This window comes from Carassius gibelio, chromosome A22 (assembly GCF_023724105.1).
Source record: "Carassius gibelio isolate Cgi1373 ecotype wild population from Czech Republic chromosome A22, carGib1.2-hapl.c, whole genome shotgun sequence".
Classification (NCBI taxonomy): Eukaryota; Metazoa; Chordata; class Actinopteri; order Cypriniformes; family Cyprinidae; genus Carassius; species Carassius gibelio.
Genome location: NC_068392.1, coordinates 6,413,278 through 6,429,001, shown reverse-complemented (window position 1 = coordinate 6,429,001; position 15,724 = coordinate 6,413,278). Strand labels below are relative to the sequence as shown.

The 15,724-nt window shown below is 30.7% G+C and overlaps 1 protein-coding gene across 2 annotated transcripts; it reads right to left on the bottom strand.

Moving 5' to 3' along the window:
• Positions 1–4,778: 4,778 nt before the first annotated feature.
• On the bottom strand, positions 4,779–15,106 carry mrasb (muscle RAS oncogene homolog b). Of its 2 annotated transcripts, XR_008149639.1 has the most exons (7): positions 14,931–15,106; positions 11,564–11,770; positions 9,164–9,317; positions 8,984–9,083; positions 7,605–7,684; positions 6,463–7,518; positions 4,779–5,943 (listed from the first exon to the last, which is right to left on the bottom strand). XR_008149639.1 is itself a non-coding variant. In XM_052539857.1 (6 exons), exons 2-6 carry the CDS (start codon positions 11,754–11,756, stop codon positions 7,419–7,421), a joined length of 627 nt encoding a protein of 208 aa, XP_052395817.1. In that variant the 5' UTR covers positions 11,757–11,770; positions 14,931–15,106; the 3' UTR covers positions 4,779–7,418. The 2 variants fall into 2 exon arrangements, 1 of the variants encoding a protein (XP_052395817.1); XM_052539857.1 differs by having other exon boundaries at positions 4,779–7,518.
• Between the last annotated feature and the right edge of the window lie 618 nt (positions 15,107–15,724).

The following is a 15,724-nucleotide window of genomic DNA, read 5'->3' as shown; positions in this document are numbered from 1 at the left end:
CTTCCTGTGCTTATTAGCCACTGACAAGCATAGCAGGTGAAACTCATCTTAATGGGCTTTATATATATACCAATCTTTCAACACTCTTTCTCTTTAGCAAGGACCCCTGCTTTGTCCAGTTGAAGAAAAAAAAAATCGCAATTTCAAATGTATTTTTAGAAACCTTCTGAATGCCTGTTCTTGTGTAGAAGTTCCAGCAGCAAAGTTTTTTTTAACACAATCTGTGGAAAGAACCCTTCTCTTGCTCAATTTCAATTTCTCTCACTCAAAAAAAAAAAAATTTCTAAAGTGCCAAAATTTATGTCAAAATTAACATCAAAATTAGTACAATATATTTGTTGGAAAAGTCTGTAACTCATGTTATTTTTGTGTTGCTGTTGCTCTAGTTCCCTCCCTCCATGTAAAATAAATCAATGTGCGTCAATATCTGTTTCTGCTAAATTTTTAAATGCAACTTTACAAATGATATTAATGATGTTAAAGGGTTACTCCACCCCAAAATGAATATTCCAAAACCATAAAAGCTCAGTTCATCTTGGGAACACAATTTAAGATATTTCGGATGAAAACCGGGAGGCTTGTGACTGTCCCATTGACTGCCAAGTAAAATACACTGTCAAGGTCCAGAAAAGTATGAAAAGCATCAGTCTTTCAACCCTAACATTATGAAGCGACGAGAATACTTTTTGTAAGCGAAAAACAAACAAAAATAATGATTTTATTCAACAGTTAGTCTCCTCTATGTCTCTCTGTATTACAGTAGAGTTATTTTGGAGAACATCTGTTGAACGCAAACTACGTACGCTATTCTCCAAGACGTGACACAAGGATATGTTTTCTACATGTATTTACACTTTGACTTGAACGAATACAGTGTATCCATCCAGTACGGCTGACACAGAAGAGCGTACGCTGCTTGCGTCCAGCAAGTATTCTCCAAAATGGCGCTATGTGAATCAAAAACATACAGCGCAGTCTGATTCACAACAAATCTCGGTTCTTTAAAAGGGGTCAAATGACGTTACTAAAAAATTACATTATTTTGTGTATTTTGGTGATGAAATGTGATTATGAGGTTTAAGGTTCTAAAAACACATTATTCTTCACATGCTGTACATTATTGTTTCTCTTCTATGCCCTGCCTTTTGAAATGCATTGATTTTTACAAAGCTCATAGTTATGAAAAGTGAAGTGAGCTCTGATTGGCCAGCTATGTTGTGATTGGCCAAACCTCAAGTGTATGATGGAAATGTTACGCCCCTTACCATACTATGAAGCTGTCTCTCGACGTGACCAGTGGGGAAATAATTACTTATTATAATAACATATACTGTCTTTTTACGCGTTGCGTTGCATTGCGCCACGTAAACATAAAACCATGTCTGCATTTGTGATCGGAGAAACAACAAACAACAAGTCTACACTACACTGCTCAAAACTCACATTTGAATCATCAGTGGCAAATTTTTTAAATATGAAAACATACTTACAGACTGTGAGTCAAAACAGCTGGCATTGTAGTCTTCTCTCCCAGAATCTGCGCAGATCATAATATTTGGTTTGATCTGTTCTGGAACAGTGTTAATACAAGCTAACCACTGATTTCTCTTTTGGAAGGCTGGAAAATGGTCCTAAAATGGTTTTTCGATTGCGTCACTGTGAAAACTCGTTTTCCACCCTTTATTTTTAAGAGTGTGCAGGTTTGGAACAGTGTTGGGGGTAACGAGTTACAAAGTAACGGATTACAGTAACTATATTACTTTTTTGGGTAACGAAGTAAAGTAACGCATTACCATAATAATAATGGTAATTACACTACTTTACTAGACTATAGGAACGCGCTTTTCTGCGTTACACATGCCGTGTTTGCCTGTGTGTGAAGTTCTGGGCCGGGTTTCCCGATTATACTTTACATAATAATATATAATGTACTTTTAATACAGTAGAGAGAGAGAGAGAGACGTTATTTCCAGGTCTAATACATACAGCTGGTTTTCAAGCACTTCAGCAAGTCATTGACATATTTACATGCATAAAAACTTAAACTTAATTTATTCAACTATTTCTTAAAATAGCCTTTTGAAATGTTTTTCCCCCTCCAGAACTGCACTGAGAGTCATGCTGCGTTCACTTCATGAGCATTTGACCGTTTGATTTGAGTAAAACTAGGGTCACATCACATACGGAACTGTAAAGGTATTCACGTTAACACGTCAAAATAAGAGTCTGATTTAATTTAAAGACAAGTATTTGATTAATACAATTAAATTTAACCATTAAAAAGGAGTTGAGAAAAAATAAACAGAAAAAAATGGAATCCAGAAAAATTTAAACGGAAAAACAGAATATGGAAAAAAATTCAACCGAATTTGGGAATAAATAAACGGATTTCATAGGGCCCTAAAAAAGTAAAGTAAAGTAATAAGTAGTGAAGTTACTTTTCAAATGCAGTAATTAGTAAAGTGACCTTGACACTTAAGCCTGATACACTCATTAACGCCATTCAGAGTTGTTCTTCCCCCACCCACAATGCAATATAGGAACAAGATTTGTCTCGCTATTCTCCCAAATGTCCCTCCTACTCAGTATGCTGATTAAACCATCTTTATATCATACCTATCACGTATTCAGATAGATAATACTCAATCACATCGTATTGAGGTTCTCCCATGATAGTCTATTTGTTATGCTGCAATGCATTGTGGGCGATCAATGTTCTCAGTCTCATCTTTACTGGTGGAATAATTGAAATGAGAGTCATTCTGTGTTAGAAACAACACTTGGCTAAAGAGATCCTATCCAAGAAAGAGTTGAGAAACAAAGAAAGAAACAAAAGTTCCAGAACAGTGAAAGATAGAGGTGTACAAAAACTACCCATAAGCCCTCAGGTTTTCTTATAACTGGAAACAGACTGACAGCAGACGACATCATTACTAAAGAACCTTACAAAAGAAGCTCATATTCTGTTCAGTCGCAGTTCAATTCCCCCTGAAAGGTGAGTGGAAATTCAAGAGGAAATCAGTCTTACTGCACACTTTTAGTTCTCCTTGAAGGTTTATTTTTCAGAAAAAGACCAATTGAATACCCACAAGCCCTCCGTTTCTCTTTTAACTCTGACAGAGAGCATCATTATCAGAAAAAAACCTGGAAGAAGCAAAAACTATTTTATATAACAAAAACTTATTTCATTTTCAGTGCCAAAGTCAAAGGAATGTTGTGGGTTTGTTAGACCAGTAACTTGTGTAGTTTACGTGACACTAAAAACTGACAATTTTTATGCATTTAACAGTTTGCTTATTAATATGCACTTTACTAGCATGTTGGCTGTTTATTAGTATTTATGAATTACGTATTAATGCCTTATTCTGCATGACCATATTTTAGATACCTTGAGTTGTTCATTAAAACAATAGCATTCTGGGGGCCTGAAAACTTTTGAAAATGCAAATTTCAAAGTGCATGTTTTTGAAAATGGTACCATTTTCATCTTCATGTAACCTACGAAAACTTCAGAAAGCTGGTCTCCTAGCCTGACTAGCTAAAGTCAAAAACCCTCTAAAACCAGCCTTATGACTAACCAGCTAAAACCAGCCAACCAGCTTAGGCTGGTTTTAACTGTTTTTCTTGAACACCTCAATTGTGCTTGACAAAAAATTAGATCGCGAAGCAACACAGCAAAATTAGCAATTATACAGTGGTTATTTACAAAAATATAGAGCAGTGTAAAATAACAAATATAATATTTGATATTATATACAATTTTGATTCATCCCTCAATTAAATGCTGTAGGGTTTAACTTATACTGCACCCAGAATCCTCAGATAACCTTTCCTTACATGAACTTTACAGAAGCATTTTTATATTCTCATGATGGTTCGAAGATCTGCATATGTGAGACTTAAGATATATATCAGAATTTTGGGGACAAATCTCTTTGGCTGGTTCAAGTATAACGGTCAATTTTGATGTGTGAAACTGTTTCAGTTGATGGAACCCTTTGAAGATTAAATGTAAAAATCCGTCCATCAGGTAAGAAATGAATCATGCAGGGAAAAGGCAAAATATACACTGAAGTGCCGAATACAAATATCTTTTTGTTGTAGTCCTACAGGAACCTTGACTTTGAATTTCTGTTATTTCTTTTGTCACAGTAACTGTGTGACTGGCACAATAACAAGAGCTTTCCACACTCAAATCCATTCGGAAAGTGCTGCAAACCCTTGATCAAGACGAATATAATGGTTTATGATCATTTAAGAACACTTAAGCTTTCCTTCTGTTTGCTGATTGCATTTGGGCACGGTATTGTTGGGTCTGTCTGTGAATGAGGTTAATAGTATTATAATAATTATGAACATTAGTATGTTCAGGCATGAGTACGTTTCATATCCAGCGACTGATTTCCTCTCATGTAAAGTAGGTCGCATAAGAATTAGGATGCTGTGGATAATAAGGTTGTTTTTCTTAAACTTGAAGTGTTCACTTTGTGTGAGAACTCTAATAGCGCCATCTTTTGGCTGAAAAGGCATAACATAAATAATGAAATAATAAATAACGTGTGGTAAGCAGCATGCTATTTATAACAAATTTTCTCTTATTTTATTTAAGCGTAATTTATTCAGTTATAATTAAGAAATTATTAAATAAAGTTTTATATTTAGCCTATGTGCAAATAATAATAAAAACAACTACAATGAGATAATTCACCTTTTGAACCATTACATCATTATGCTGATTAAAAATAATAATACAAATAAAACAATAAGGAGTTTAAAACTGATTGATTAGATTTTTATTATGTTTATATTCCACTTTACAAATTCTTACAATATTCCTGATGTAAAAATCCCTTCTTTTTCAGAGCAGTTTTTGGCCTTAATTGGTCTTAATGATCTTTATACAAACATAATCACAGAATACATGTCATTTTTATAATAAATTACTTTAAAAAAGAAAAGTAAAAACAAAAATGTATTAACTGATCCACAAAATTTGCACCAAGTTTCAAACAAAACTGAAAATGTAAGAACATCCAGTCTTTGGAACAAAACAGATTCTGTAAAGTTAAAATAACACACACACACACACACAAAAAACAAGTAAATGAGCAGTATACAATCACAAAATGCATAAACGGGCTACTAAGACGATGTTCCTTTAATATGCTAAACACTAAAGCAGGACTTGAAACATCAAAAGCAAAATTGGCGTATAGAACAACATACAATACATTCAAAACATCAATGAAAACTTTGAAACAAGCAAAAACACATTCAAAATAAAGTGACGATGCATTCAAGACAAGCAGAAAAATATAAACATGAGATCAATCCTGTGATCTTAACATAACACTAACATTTTGTGCAATTACTGATTTGACTCAGTTTAATGGCAACGTAACTGAAATCAGGCATTACATTTTCAAAACTTTCATCATGATAGTTTTGAACTACAAACCTGATTAATAAAATAACATCGTCACTGGGGTGCTGATGAAAGAACAGCAACTTTCTTTGAGTTTTTATAGATACAAGCGACACATCACACATTGGAGGCGTGGTTTAATGTCGGGATAAACAAATCCAGGTTACCACAGTTACCCATGCATTTCTAAGAGGAAAATCAAAGAATATCTACCAATTTATTTACGCGAGTGCAAAGGCGACCATTTGTAAATTGAGTTGTGGGATGTAAACTCAGAATTCTGAGACATAAATTCAGAATTGTGGGAAGTAAATTAGAATTGTAACATAAACTTAGAATTGCGAGACATAAACTTAAACTTAAACTTAAACGAAAGCTCGTTATTCTGCAATATAAAAAATAGATTATCTCAGAATTGCAAGTTACAAACTCAGAATTGTGAGAAGTAAACTTGCGAGACATTAATTCAGAATTGTGACAAACTCAGAATTGCGAGACTTAAACTTGCAAGACGTAAACTCAGAATTGCAACATATAAACTTAGAATTGCGAGTTACAAACTCAGAATTGTGGGAAGTTAACTTGCGAGACGTTAATATAGTATTGCAAGACGTAAATTCAGAATTGCGAGACTTAAACTTGAAAGACGTAAACTCAGAATTAGAACATATAAACTTACAATTGCGAGTTACAAACTTACAATTGTGAGACTTAAACTTGCGAGACGTTTATTCAGAATTGAGACATAAACTTAGAATTGAGAGGTTTAAACTCAGAATTGTGAGATGTAAATTCAGAATTAGAACATATAAACTTAGAATTGCGAGTTACAACCTCAGAATTGTTAGAAGTAAACTTGCGAGACATTAATTCAGAATTGCGAGACTTAAATTTGCAAGACGTAAACTCAGAATTGCGACATAAACTTATAATTGAGAGTTTTAAACTCAGAATTGTGAGACTAAAACTTGTGAGACATTAATTAGGAATTGTGACATAAACTTATGATAGTGAGACTTAAACTTGTAAGTTGTAACCTCAGAATTGTCATTTATAAACTTACAATTGCGAGTCACAAACTCAGAATTGCGAGACGTAAATTCAGAATTAGAACATATATACTTAGAATTGCAAGTTACAAACTCAGAATTGTTAGAAGTAAAATTGCGAGACGTTAATTCAGAATTGCGACATAAACTCAGAATTGCAAAACATTGAGAGGTTTAAACTCAGAATTGCAAAACATTGAGAGGTTTAAACTCAGAAATGTGAGACATAAATTCAGAATTAGAACATATATACTTAGAGTAGTAAAACTGTATTTATATGTAACAAGCCAAAACAAATACTTTTATAGTAAATTGTTGTTGACGTCATATAAAATTTATAAAACTTTTTAATTAAAAACTTTAACACACTTTGTTCTATTATGTGTTTTACATGATTGCATTAATTTAATGTCGTATGTGTAAACTGATGCATTTTTTCCCTTTTGTTTTGACAAAATATCTTAATTTTCTTCATAAAAACAAATGATTGACAATGGTAACCAGTATTTCCCTCGCCTTAGGAGTTTACTGTATCTATAAATGCCAGTTGTGCAACTTGAGTCCCATCTGTTCCCTTGTTGTTTTCAAAGCTGTTATGCTGTATTAACAATCAATTAACAATATAGAATTCAGCACAATAAATATAGAAACACAATACAAAACAAGGCCTCAGAAAGCTTGTCTCTGAATTTTTCTCTGAGAGATAATGTGAGAGTACAGCGCTAGAATTCTGTCAGATCATCCAGGCTTTCACCTGCTAAGAAAACCCCATGAAAATTGGCTGAAATTCCACATTTTGGGGAATTTCGTCATTAATTATGGAATATTCAAGCTGTGTCCTTTAGTTCCTGGATATTAATCATAGCTGTGTGTGTGTTTTAACAGTCCGTGTCACGGAGTCATCATCGCGGCATTGACGCGGCATTGAGATAGAGGGTGTGCGGTCACAGTAAGACGCAGTGCAGCCTCTGGGAACCCGAAGGTCTGTCTGCCCGCCATTTAGCTTTCCTTTTCTTCTTCAGGCCCCGTTCAGGGATCTGCTGGCTGTAAACGGAGATGATGCTAACACATAGCTAGCTTTGTAGCATACGGAGTGGCAAAGAGGAGGGAATCTGTAAAATTCGACTCACCGTATCACTCTGACGAGCTCGTGAAACGCTTTGTCTACATTCATGGGTGGATCCTTTGCACTTGTTTCAATATAAGTGATCTGTCAGGAAGATATGAATATGCAACAATTAGTAGAAAATTATTTACTATTATTATTGTGATTAAGACTGATACTAGCAATGTATTAATATAAAATAAAAACTAAAGTCAACATGAAATCAGAATAGACTATTTATTAATACACACCGCTGGTCTTATTGTCAACCATTTATTGGTTTGCATTATTGTAAAGAATATTTGCTGAATTGAAAATATTAAATAAAAGTTTAGATTATAACATGGATCAATCGATAAAAATGTGATATCTTTTTTATTACAAAAAATTATAATAATGTACTAATAATGTGAACATTTAAAAATATAATATAAATTAATAATGTTTAAAAAAAATCAAACAACAAATTAATTGATGAATAACAATAAATGATTATATATATATATATATAATGTAGAAAAATGAATGGAAAAAATAGTATGAAATTGACAAAACTGACATTTAAAAACATATATAATATATTCACTTATGGTGAACTATTTTTTAGTTGAATTATTATATACATATTAAAAATATATTTTTTAAAAATCAAACTAAAGATTACAAAACAAATGGGCCAATCAATAAGAATAATTTTGATTATAATAACAATAAACATTCAAATAATAAAATTAATAATGTAAAGACATGATAAAAAAATATATAAGGATAATTCAACTGTTCAATAATAATGTCCTGATCAATAATAAAAATAATTATTATTATTATAATAATAAACATTCAAATAATAAAAATTATTTTGTAAAAATATAATAAAAATATATATAAAGATAATTTGACTGTTCAACAATAACAGACAGAAAAATAATAATAATTAGTATTATAACAACAATAATAAATATTCATATAAAAAAAAAATTATCATATAAAAATATAATTAAAATTTATAAAGATAATTGGACCATTTAATAATAATGGACAGAAAAAATTATAATAATAAACATTAAATTATAATGTAATAATATAAAAAATAATGTAAAAAATCCGTAAATATAATATAAAAATAAGCATTTTTTTAAATGAATGAAAAATTAAAGATTAAATAAAAATGGACTTCATAAACACTGCTGGTCTTATTGCGTATTAGTATTTTGCGTTATTGTAAAATATTTGAAAATATTTAAACGAACAAATTGTAAATAAAATATTAATAAATACTACTACTAATAATATTAAATTATTATATAAAAATTATAATTTAGAAAAATGAATAAAAAAGTCAACATGATATTATAAAGTATTTGTTTGACAGATGAAATGTGTTGTGAATAGCGTTTAACTCACGCTGTGTTTGGAGGCCATCTCGTGTCCCTGCTCACTAGTGATCTTACGTAAATGCACCAGGTCGACTTTATTAGCCACAAGAACCATGGGAAACGAATCCCTGCAACACACACAATAAAATCACTCCATAAATCCCACTGAATATCAGTCTGCATCTCAGATGAGTTTGCGTGTTCGTACCTGTCCTTCACTCTCAGAATCAGCTGGTGGAAACGATCCACATGTTCAAAACTGGCTTTATCAGTGACTGAAAACACGATGAGAAAGCCGTCTCCTGTCCTCATATACTGCTCTCTCATCGCACTGAACTCCTCCTGCCCCGCCGTGTCCAGAACTACACACACACACACACACACACACCCACACCCACACACAGACAGACAGACATCGCCACTACAGTCTATACACACAATACTGGTTTGCATTATTGTAAAAAGTGTTTCTAATATTTATCAAAAAGCTTTATGGAAGAAATAAGCACAAACAAACACAAATATACACAGAAAGCCCTGAAAGTGTTTTATCTACGTAATTTAGTCAGTTTTTATAAAAAAAATATTATATTTACTTATTTTATTGACTATTTTATTTTTAATAAAATATGTTTTGCTGATTATTTGTTGTGTATTTCACATTAATATAATTATGTATATATTCTTTTTTTTAATATACAGTATATTAAACAATAAAGGTAAAAATATTTGACAATCCATAAATATGTATTAAACTAGATTTTTACATTTTATTTCTTAATGTATGGTTTATCTTTATACTTTACAGTGTATTATATTTAAGTATTTTATAATATGAAAATTTTAATATTCAACAAATTTGTATAAATATGTATAAAATTAAACTTTTCAAAAATAAATCTTAATATATGATCTCTCTTTGTATTGCGCATTGTATCATATTATTATTATTATGCATTATTCATGAATAAATATTATTTATTTATATATAATATAAAAAATTTACAATTAAAATATTTGACATGTATAAATGTATTCAATTAAAAAGAAATTATATATTTTTTAATGTATGATTCCTTTTTGTATTGCATATGGCAGCAGTAGCATATTAAAATATATTTTATATTTTAATATATAATATTAAAAGTTAACAGTTAAATTTTTGACAAATTTATAAATATTTTTTAAACTAAGCTTTTTACATGTTACTTCTTAATTTAGGATTTATCTTTGTACTGTAAATTGAACTTTTTATTAATACTATAATCAGTGTTGTTATTGTTAACAAAAAGAAAAGATTACAATATTTTTCATAGACTTAAAATACAAAAATGTTTAAAAAATATAAATAAAATTCTAAAAATTAAAAATGTTGCCTTAATAACTTACTGAAATAAATTACTAAACTAATAAAAATGTCAAAAGCACATACAAAAACTTGTTAAATCTTAAACTAAAATTAAAATGAAAACATTCAAAAAGCATTCAATTAAAAAAACTAATAAATACTGTAATAGTATATAAATAATATTAAAATAACACTTAATATTACGTGCTTGTGGTACATACTACAATATTTCATATATTTTTCTCTTTTTATTTATTTTTCTTTGCAACTTTTTAACATTTGGTCTTTAAAATATTAGGTTAATTTGTTGTGATGTAGACTAGGGCTGCACAATTAATCGAATTTCTAATCCCGATTACAATTATGGATGCCATAATTACGTAATCGTTCAAAGCGGCAATTAATCGTAAAAGTCCACTTGAACAGAGTATGCTTGATAGATATGCTTGTGCTTTTCTTTCTTTTTACGTGTTATCTTTATGGTTTTCCCATTATTTTAATCTTAGTTTTAGTATAGCATTCTAATACCGTTCATATTTTAACTTTTTTTATAATTTAAAGAAAAAAACAATCTGATTTATACTTGACATTTGAGGCTATATGTTTTTCAGTTCGAGTGTTTTCAGCTTCTTTATTTTCATATAAAAATACGGCATGCAGTTGAATCAAACAATGGTATAAACATCATTCAATATAAATTGTAATACTCGTAATTAATTATCGCACTTACAGTTTTTCAGGTGAATAACCGACAATTCAGATTTTTGTAGACCACACTGTAACTACCGTATTTTCCGGACTATAAGTCGCACTTTTTTCATAGTTTGGCCTGGTCCTGCGACTTATAGTCAGGTGCGACTTATTTATCAAAATTAATTTGACATGAACCAAAAGAAAACATTACCGTCTCCAGCCACAAGAGGGCGCTCTGTGCAGCTCAGTGCTCCTGTAGTCTACACTGAAGACATAGAGCGTCCTCTCGCGGCTGGAGACGGTAATGTTTTCTCTTGGTTCTTGGTTCTAAATAAATACAACTTATAGTCCAGTGCGACTTATATATGTTTTTTTCCTCATCATGACGTATTTTTGGACTGATGCGACTTATACTCAGGTGCGACTTATAGTCCGAAAAATACGGTATTAACTGTAACGCCACCTCCTTTCGTGCTCACAGAAACGTCTAATATCAGAAATGACTTCTTCATGATTCAGTGTGGCGTCTTTAATAACTAAATTCTGATTTGATTGGTTTCTGCTCACCGTCCAGAATGGCCCACTGGCCGTCGATCTCGGTGTGTTTGAGGTACGAGTCCTCGATGGTGGGGTCGTAGTCCGGGACGAAGATCTTCTGGAAGAACTGTATGGTGAGCGCGCTCTTCCCCACGCCTCCGTCTCCCACTACCACCAGCTTATATGTGGGCAGGTTATCCCCGGGTACCACGCTGGTCGCCATGGAGACAGCTACACCTGCAACACAGAGAAGATGCTGCTGATGCTGAGGTAGGAACGTGTACAAACGCATGCTGTGATCAATCTGGGTTAATTATTCACTATTACAAGGTAGATTATGGAGGGTTTTTGTGCTATGAGAACACACAATGTAATTTTTTTTAATCATTATTATTAATACTTATAATTATTAATATATAAATTATAGTCATCGTGATCATTATTATGGTTGTTGTTGTTGTTAAAATATTAATTATAATAATAACAATATATTTACTGATTATTGAAATTATGCATGAATTTTTCAATGGTGATGATAATACTAAGAAGATAAATATTCAAATAATAAAAAATGCACTATATATATATATATATATATATATATATATATATATATATATATATATATATATATATATATATATATAATATAATATACAATTGTAATTATTATTATTATTATTAAAAATAGGAGTACTTATAGTAGTAGTAGTTATTATATTAATAATTAAATAATTAATAAAGCTGTGTAATATTAATAAGGACTGTTGTGATTATTATTGTTATTATTAAAATATTTAAAATAAAAATAACTATTTATTGGCATTTTTGTAAAATCTAAATTAATGATAACAAATGGACTGATAAATAATGATATAAATAATACTAAAACAATAAAGAGTATGCAAAATAAAAATAAGAATAATGTATTAGTAATGCAAAAATATAAATGTGTATTATAAAATAATATTAAATATATTATTATTATTATTACTAATACAACAACTAATTGATTGTTGTAATCACTATTGTTATTATTAAAATATGATCAATAACAACTATTGGTTTGCATTAAAAAATAACACATGGATCGTTCAAAGATGATGAGGATTATAATAAAAATAATTAATATTATTAATACAACTATAATGCAAAATAAAAAACTAAATTAAATGTAACATTAAGGTAGAAAATATTTCAAAATAATATAAACTAATATAATTATATTAAATAAACAGTAATAGATGTATAATAATTGTAATAAATATAAACAATTTATAATAACATAGGGTTCGGAAAAACAATATTAACCAATAATGTTTTACTTTTCCCAATCTAATCCCAGTAACTAAAACCATATTACATTCTGGTTCAAACAGAATAATATCATAGTAAAACATTGAGTCAGTGAGTTGAACCCGAAAACAGGAAAAGTATGATTCATAAATTAATCATTATGTTTTTTCCCCCACTGAATCGTTGAAAACTAAAAAAACTGACACACAAAAAAAAACAAGAAAATTCTTCAAAGCATCTGTTTGTGTTTTATAACAGAAATAAGGTGAGTTTAGAACGACACGAGGGAGAATAATCAATGACAGAACTAGTGTGCTGAAGTGAGCTGCTCCTTTAAGAGAAGAAAACAACAGACTTTTAATGTCTGAAAATGTCACTAATGGACTCTACACTGGCAGAAAGAAGCAGTGTGCAAACTGAGGCTTTTCCAACTAGAACATCACACACAGGAAACACGGTCTAGACGAGACCCTTGGATTGGCTCGCTGTGATTCTGCAGTGTGATCTCAGATCCAAACTGCCAACAACCAGAAACACTCAGACACCCTGAGCTAAAACTGGACGAGTCAAATTACGTCAAAGACTTCCAAAATACAGGACCCGACCTCCAAACATCAAACACAAGCTCTGGTTTAAGGTTTAAGGTGTTGGATCTTCAGGCCTGATGTCAGTATCTCCTTCCGGTCAGCCACAATATGTGATTTCATACATCACTTTATGAATTTGTAAATAATAGTTCATTTTACAAGGAAATACTATTATATACATGTTTAAATCAGTGTGTCACTTACGATTCATTTTGAAATCTACAAGCAATTTTTTGGAACAAAAATAGTTCCTAGGCCTTTTTTCTGCATCATTAAATACAACAAATCGGCTATTTATGTTATGAAAAATAGTGTTTGAACAATGCTGTTTTCAATATAAATATTACAATCGTATGTCTGTAAATACACTATCCAAATAAAAAACATTTTTTTATATTTCATTAAATACTCTCTTAAAAGATAAACATTCGTTTGGATTAACTTAATTGTTTATATATAATTTGTTCAATATTTGTAGTGTATTTTAAAATATTTGAGTCAAAAATTGTCACAATAGTTGCTCAAGTCAAAATTATTTTAGTTAATACTAAAATGACCTGAAAACAATATGTGAGAACTGATTCATTTGATAATCTTCAAAACTTCAGTATTTTTACTGAATGTAAAAATATTGGACTCAATAATTACACAACAATTTCACATAATTTATCACTTTTAATATTTAATAAAATATTTACTCAAAAGCTACATTTGATATATGCAATTATGTTTGCGTATACATATATACATATAAATACGATTTGTATTAAATGTAAAAAATTACATTTTCACAACAACTGCTCACTAAAATTTACAGAAAACAAAACGTGAGTATCTCAATATTCTAGAAAATAATTTTCACAATTGCTCACTAAAATTAACTGACAACAAAATGTCAATATTTCGTAATATTTATCATGGACTAGGTGTAAATTGGGTGCAGTTATGGCTAAATGTGATTAGCCTAATAAATAAAAAAATTAATCGGCCTTCCTTTAATCAAAACAACTGTCACGCTATTTTCCATCACACAACTGTTCATTTTATTTTCGACAATAATTTGCCTGTATATATCTGCTCATGATATGTACATTTCAGTACACCCTGATCATTCTGTCGGTTTGCAGAATGCATTACCCATTAATCTTTATCTTAGTACGTGCATATCTATGTTCTCCATTATATGCAGCTGCATTGCAATGAAAGCATCTTCCTGGCAAAAAGGAAACAGTGCCTTTTGCATTTTGAGATTTGCGTGATTTGCGTGTGCAACTGCCTAATGTTGCAATTCACCAGTAAGCTCACTTAATGTGTTCATGCCAGGTTCATGCATAATGCATAAACGCACAATTCAACGGGTAGAACATGCATATCTATATAAATCATCCAGTTATCATAATAAACGCTCGTTTAATATACAGAAGCCGCGATTTTATCCCTTTGTGCTTATGATAGATGTAATCTGCATGCATTTTACTGTCATACGAGATTTAATGATATGCATTAAAAATTACCTTATCACAGGACGACAGCATATGCCAGTAGACGGTTCCGTTTCCACAAATGTTGCTGCCGACATTACCGAGTAAATACACACGCGGAAACGTTTGTCTATTTGTTATACAACTGGATTCAGTGCTATTTTATCGGGCCGCGTGAAGAGCCGTTTTCAGTTCCTCACACCTCGAGAGCGTTCACTGTTAGTTTACACTGACTACAGCATTGGCAGGGGGAAACCGGACAGCTCTTTGACAAATATCACATTTATTTTAAAGACTTCACGATATATATTTATGAGGTTGATTATTTTGATACATATTATTCTGTTAAAATGTAAGAATATATATTCATATATAAATATTAAGAATAAATATGGAAAAACTGATAGTTGGACACCCCTCTTCCTATCGGTTTTGGTACGCTCCACTGTCAGAGCTCAGTTTGGAAGCCCTGGCGTGAGTCAATTCCTTATTTCAAAGAGTGCATAAGTATTAATGTTAAAATTGCTCCAACATTCGTTTCACTCATTTTATTAGACAAATGAATTAAAAAATTAGGAAGAATTTCGAATAAGTGTTTAAACAACTGTATAAACTGTATAAACAACTGGGTATTCAAAAGAGGGAACAGAACATATTTTAAATAGGCTACACACTGAATTGTATTGGACAAAAATAATAAACTATATAATATAAATATTTATAAATATAAATCAAAATTTATTACAAATAAATTGCATATTACCTAGGGAAAAAAAACACTACTCATGTCAATCAATCTGTGTTCAGGCTTGTTGATAAATAAATAT